A 6,856-nucleotide genomic window follows, 5' to 3' on the forward strand; every position below is an offset into this window, starting at 1 on the left:
AATCCTGCTTCTAACAGTTTCTGAAATCTAACGGAAGATCTCATTATCTATTATACATACATAAATGCATCAGTTACTCCCTCGGACTCTGTTATCAGTTACACCAAACTACGAGTCACAGAAAATAAACACTGATAGAAATAAAAAAAAAACTCTTGACTAGTCAAGCATTCATCATTTCTCATTGCACACCCCTAGTGTCCCACTAACTTGAACGTCTTGCATTGGAAGGATGTAGTAGGCTGACGGGATAACAATCTGAATCTCGGAACAAACAGAAAACGAATCTGAAACGTTAATTAAATCAGATATAACTTGAAATATATTACACTTTTTAATCATATAATAATATGGTCTACCCTATGATCAGTAACCTCAAATCAAACTTTACAGTGTCGAAAACTAATGCATCAGAACACCTTGGACTTGTAACTTTGACTTAAAATAACAGAACAATTAACCGGAAAAATAAAGCATGGAACTTTTATTGGTTTATCGTGTTGGGAAGGAGGCAACGAACCCAGGTATTGACCTTCACCAGCAATAACCAACATTTACTCACCACAATTCTCTTTATTCCCAATGCTTACTGCTTTCATAATTGTTTGTGCTTTGTGGCCACAATTCCACATTCCATTCCAACTTAAATTTGGAATGTCAAGTTTAATCAGGCCAAAAAAGCTGAAGATTTCCCCTACTCAGAACTTCCAACACCAATCGATAAACATTCAGGTCATAGCTTGTTATATCCTTAAACTCAGGCATTAAAGAAAATATGCAGCATTCAAGTCAGAATCTCTATACACAAGGCAGCCATACTTTGTTGTTTCTCCCGGATCTGCCTAACATCTCTCCACAACTCTACATCACCACATGATATGTTTACATTGGGCTCTTGACACAAAATTCCCCATTTTCCCACAGAAGCAGTTTTTCCATATGAGGGGAAAAAAACGAACAATTGGGTATCCCACCAGCAGCATTACATTGTGCCATAATCCAGATTTTCCCAACTGAAGGGAGCAACTGAGCCTACGAAAGGGCGACCACGGAAGAACACACAAACACATACACAAACAGCTGCAACAGCTAGCATTGAATAAATAAAGGGGCGGTGAAGCAAACCATGTGAACCTGGAACTCTTCTGTTGTAGCGAATTTCTGCATTCGCACACTTGGCACAAGAACTCTGACCTCGTTTGACTAAGTAACTTTGCTTTTGCTTAAGCTCCACTCTCAGTGACTGTTGCTCTATTGCATTTGCAATTGTTACCGAAATTTCACCCCTTTGTCTGTCAGCAAGTTTACGGGCGACCAGCGCATTATAAGAGTCATTATTCCTCATCATGGCATAGGCATGTGGACTTTGTCCGTTTGCATCCACAAGGGATTCCCAGCACTTCAAACCAATCTATAGCAAGCACAAAGAACACACAAGTTAAAATTGAATACAAGGAATGAAGGTTGAGAAATATAACCATACAGTTGAGGGTAAAAAGTATGCTAAAGTGCAAACAACACAGTAATTCAACTATTATATATTTTAGTTTTCAATATGCCATCTCCCCTTGCCCCCTTTCCTTAAAAACAAGAAAACAACACAAATACATGGCCAGGACTAGTAGAGACACATCACAGCTAGAGAAATATGCATTTACTTGAGGTCCAAAATAGAAAATCCCCAGTACCACTGCCATCAAGGAAAAGAACAAGTGATATTTACCCACAATAACTACCACAGGAACCTGTGTCTGTGTAACCCAATTTTTTTTTTTCCTTCTGTTACTTAGGACAACAACTGACGTGTCATTTCTTCCATAAGGCATATAGTACTAGAATAGGGAGAAAAAACTTACCTCCTGTGGGTCACTTGTTAAAGAGTCAACTACACTCTCAGAACCAGATGTGCATGCCGCCAAGTGCAAGGGTGTAATACCACCAGGACCCTCAAGATTTGGTGGAAATACATATTTCCTGGATGTACCATTTTTGCTTGGTATAGAATAGTGGATGAGCAAATCAACCATGCCTACGTATTTTCCTTTCACTGCTCTATTTAAGAGTTGGATTGCATTCAACATCTCCACTGACCCCGTTGACAACCATTCCCCTTGCAAGTGTTTACCAACCAGCACATCCAGAAGGGTTTTGATTAGCATGCAACAGTTTCTTTCCACAGCAAATATGAGTACAAATTTGAACCTGTCAAGTGAATAACATGGAACCTCATGCACATAAGAGAATCTTTCTCTTTGGAACAGCCAGCCAAGCTCATTCAAGAAGTGCAAAGCCTCCTCCCTTGATCTCGGCCTTCCAAAATGATGTTCATGCTCCTCTGAAATGGCATCACATATTTTTTCCTCCTCATCAAATTCAGACTCAAGTGGTCTCAATTCCTTGCAAATGGTCTCATCAGCTATTATCACTGGAAAACTGTTACCCTTGAAACCATTTTCAACCTGATCATAAAAATAAGTCACACATCTTATTAGCATATGTCACATTAACACATTAAAATTGTTCTAGACATACATGTGTCTGCAAGCACACAGTTAGCTATGGTTATAAAATGCAAGATTATACAATATAGAAATCTACCTCAATAAAACAGCGACCCAGAACACCAGGCGATACATCCTGAACTTTAAAACCACTCAACTTTATCTTATCATACATCACACCAGAATGTGCAGAACCTATGACTTCTGCTGATGCATAAGAGCCAGTACCTGTACAGTGAATCCTGCAAAAATGAGGGACAAATATTAGGAAAACAGACCAGAAATAAGCATGTCACAACATCCAAAATGGGAAATCGATACTGACTTTGTGCCAAGAGTTGACAAGTTTCTACCCTTCAATGAAATAGAGGTTTCCTGTCCACTAACAATTGCCAAAGGGGACACAGATATCAACTCTGGAGACTTCCATGTTCTCCATGGTTTGCATATGCGAATCTTCCCTGGAATTTCAGATGAAATGGATCATTCAACCCCTTGATATGAGAAATCCAGCTATATCCAATTTATGGAAGAAGAAAAATAGTCCAAAGAGCAAAGCTTTCAACATAATAATATTCAATTTAAAATAAAAAGAGATAGACCACAGTCACAGATCAGGACTAGTTATGGTACTCACCATCTTTGTGTGAAACTAACCGACTGCCAGAATGAACCAGAAACCTTCCATTTCTCCAAAAATCAGAATCTGAATTTTGAATTAAAGAATGAACATGTTGAAGGAAGTTTTCTTCTAACTGCACAAAACACAATGTGCAAGCAATCAGCAAGATAGAATTGTAAAAGCTGCAAAATATACATCACGGCAGTTCACTTACTCTCTCCCAGTCAGCAGAAGACATTGAAGCATAAATTGATAGGACCACACAACCAGGCCGTATGTAGCTCTCCATGTCTGATGGCCTATTGGATAGCCAATTGTAAATCTAGAAAAATAAAAAGTTATTAACACATGATATATTCACATTTGACAAAAGGACATTTCATTAATAAAAATAACTTTGCCAGATCAAATTTTAAAGGAAAGTGCAAACACCTGTGCTCGCAGTGTTCCTGGGAAATGGCTGGGATGCTTGTCAAATAGTTTAAACATTATTCTCCCAGTGCGATCCTGTTGGAAAAGCACAAAATAGATTCAATCTCAGAAGATTAATTACCCTAAGCTAAGCTTAAATACAATACAGATAAAGCAACATACAAATTAAGTAAAAAAAACATGGGACTGTAAATCGCAAACTAACTACCTGAGCATCTGAATTCAAACTGGGAGGTGAATGATCAGAGCCCGAAGATGTATACCCAGCTTGGAATGGAACACTCTGAAGTGAACTAGGTTGTTGGATCCAGTTATTTGACCCTTTAAATAGATCAAGAGAGATATTAGAACTATGACTTTGGCTGGCTTCCTTATTTGCATTAACTCCTCTTCCAGAGGATATACTCTCTGGCTTGAGACCTCTAGCCCCATCCTGCAAATCAAACTGCATCTCCACAATAGGAGGAGAAGACGATGGCGATCTCTCTTCAGCAGGGTTACTACTGTCAGACGAGAAATACTTTCTAGAAGATGCTAGTTTAGGCAGGCTGTCATCTTCCGGAGAGGAGCTAAAGAGTTGCAGTGGTAAATTAACTCGAACTTCTTGACAATCTGAATCTTCAACTGGAGACTGGGAACTGCTACTGCTTCTTTCTCCACCAACCGAAAAGAATTGCTGTTGTCTCGTCTGGTCAGCACTGCCACCATCACTGCTGCAGCTGCGGTTTTGAGAGGGTGACGCACTGGAATCAGGGGCAGAACCCCCAGAAAGAGTGGTGGAAAGAACAGCAAGCAAGTCCATAGTTAACGGGGCAGCCGGGGTGTGGTTCAGTAGGTCATGAGACTCGTGACATTGATAGGAGGATGATGGTGTCTGCAATTGCACATGATCCTTTTTCCCATTAACATTACCACTCCCAGCATCCAGCAACTTGGTTGCAAGATCTGCAGGCAAAGGTATCTTATTGAGAATCTGAACAAGCTGCTCTCTATCCGAAACTTGTGACCTTTTTTCCTCAAATTTTCCTACACGTGACAATAATCATCCCAACACAAACAAACTTAGTGCATGCTTGTTTTACACTAGAAAGGAAAAACCATAATTAACAAGGGTATGATGGTTTTGGCTTATTTTCCTGATAAACAAGTCATTATTTCTACAATTAATTGCTTCTTTTTTGCACAAGTTCTTTCAAAAACTTAAAATTAATTATTTAATCTAATTTTTCACATCAGTTTATTCTGGAAAAAAAAACATGTTTTCTTAACTAACATAAAAAGAAAAAAAAACAACAACTGTTTTATTCATAATTAACACTCCAAAACCCTATGAAACAACTATTCAGCACGTTTTAGATTAATCAGGTTTTAATTCGAAAAATTAATTATTTATTTGAGTAAACTGTGTTTTAAGTCCCTCAATTTTCAATCAAAATTGACTTTAGTCCATATGCCTCAAACAATCATTTGGTTTTCGTATCATCAATTTGATTAAATTCAGATCCTCTTTATGAAACTTCCCCTATGTTTGGTAGGGAGGAAAGAAAATTTTGAAATTTAAATTGAAGAGAAAATTAAAGGGAAAAAAAGTTTAAATTTTTGTCTTATAAAATCATTTTTTTTTTCATTTTCTATCCAACCAAACAAAAGAAAAAAACATCGTAGGGTGAGGGCAGAAATCCACCCATCATAGTAAATAAGACCAAAATCAGTGTTTTTAAATTAGAGAAACAAAGATTAGTTTTGACTGAAAATTAAGCAGTTTACCCTAATTACTTCTCACAGCTTCAAGATAAAAATCTAACTATTCATGAAATAAATACTCCTTTAATACGTGATGTTATCATTATTATTCCAATTGAATTGAACTAGAATTAACTTATTTAAAGCAAAAAAAAAAAACATTATAAAAAAACAATTATTTAGAATCCAATTTTCTTGTATTTCACAATAGAAAAATATTTCTATAATAGAACTCTATTAAACTAAAAAACAAATGAACAAGACTTGGTCTTACCCTGCGAAGCTCCAGCTATAGCAGTCAACAAGTTGAAGATTTCCAAATTCGCGGCGGCAGCAGGCGCGGGAGTCGCCGAGGTAACATCCTCCGGCTGCGTCTTCCGCCGGCGCCGGTTGTGTCCGGCGAGTCTCCGGCGGCAGCTCCGCTTCCCCTCATCGAACTCCGAGAGCGGGTGAAACCTACTACACTGCTGGCAGAATCTTTGCATTTGATTCGCGAGAAGCGCTTTCGAGGCTTTGCTATGAGCCTCGCACACCTTGTGCCTCCGGTGATAGTCCTTCGCCTTCGACAGATCCTCCCTGCAGTTGTCCACCTGGCACATCGGATACGACGCCGTTCCGGGGGACCCCGACCTAACTCTCTTGTTGCTAACGTTGATATTGATGTTATTGTTATTCACTCTTGTTGTTCCTCCGAGCTTTAACTGTAGAGGAGGAACGACACTTTCCGCCTCGAAAACGACGTCGTTGTTTGGGGACAGTGGTGGCGGCGGCGGTGGTTTTCCTGCGAAACGCACGCTGTCCCACTCCCACCTCCAGCTCTCGTTCGGACCCGCCGAAACGATGTCGTACGATAGATCGCGCTTCCGGTGCATCAGAATCGGAGGCGGAGCCACCTTTTCCATTTTTTTCAACGGCAAAAAAAAATAGGAAAAAAGGATCTTTGATTTTTTTTTGTGATTTATTTATCTAAAATTGAAAGAAAAAGATCCATGAGGAGAAGGGAAAGTAAAGGGAATCCTTAATTTCTGGAACTCAGATCTGAGAGCTGAGAGAGTCCAAGAGGATTCAGGTTTTTTTTCTTTTCTTTTCCTTTTTTTTTTGGCTTTTAGGTTTCTTTCTTGCAAGGGATGTGTTGTGCTTTGTTAACTTTGTGTAATCGTGTCAAGTCTTTGTTGTTGGAGGGTGGGAGTGGCAGAAGTGGTAGATAGAGTGAGTTTTGAGGGGGGTTTGGGATTATAGAAGGAGCCGACTATAGAAGAATCCAAGAGGTTTCGTTTTGGCAGTCCCCACTAGAGGGTTCCGTACGAGTGCTTTGGGTTTTGCTTTTCAGGTAAAGGGGTCTGTAACGTAACAGTGGCACCACTTTTAAGATGGAGGGATGTGATGGGAATTCCACTGCTCTTATTGTTTTCTTTGCTTTTTCTTTTTTCTTAAAGATCATTATTTGTAATTTACCGAATTAGAGATTTAATTTAATGTATGATTGTAATTAATTCAAGAAATTTTGTATACTTTAAAAATTAAACATGTTTATTATGTTAAAAAATTACATACAAAT

General features: G+C 38.7%; 1 protein-coding gene across 2 annotated transcripts; it reads right to left on the reverse strand.

Moving 5' to 3' along the window:
* Positions 1–265: 265 nt before the first annotated feature.
* On the reverse strand, positions 266–6,612 carry LOC114419152 (squamosa promoter-binding-like protein 14). 2 transcript variants are annotated; one of them, XM_028384797.1, is made up of 9 exons: positions 5,573–6,612; positions 3,764–4,500; positions 3,556–3,630; positions 3,338–3,445; positions 3,139–3,256; positions 2,827–2,962; positions 2,599–2,743; positions 1,857–2,459; positions 266–1,411 (listed from the first exon to the last, which is right to left on the reverse strand). In XM_028384797.1, exons 1-9 carry the CDS (start codon positions 6,198–6,200, stop codon positions 983–985), a joined length of 2,979 nt encoding a protein of 992 aa, XP_028240598.1. In that variant the 5' UTR covers positions 6,201–6,612; the 3' UTR covers positions 266–982. The 2 variants fall into 2 exon arrangements, with proteins under 2 accessions (XP_028240598.1, XP_028240597.1); XM_028384796.1 differs by having other exon boundaries at positions 3,764–4,581; positions 5,573–6,611.
* Between the last annotated feature and the right edge of the window lie 244 nt (positions 6,613–6,856).

This window comes from Glycine soja, chromosome 7, assembly GCF_004193775.1.
Source record: "Glycine soja cultivar W05 chromosome 7, ASM419377v2, whole genome shotgun sequence".
In the NCBI taxonomy this organism is placed as follows: Eukaryota; Viridiplantae; Streptophyta; class Magnoliopsida; order Fabales; family Fabaceae; genus Glycine; species Glycine soja.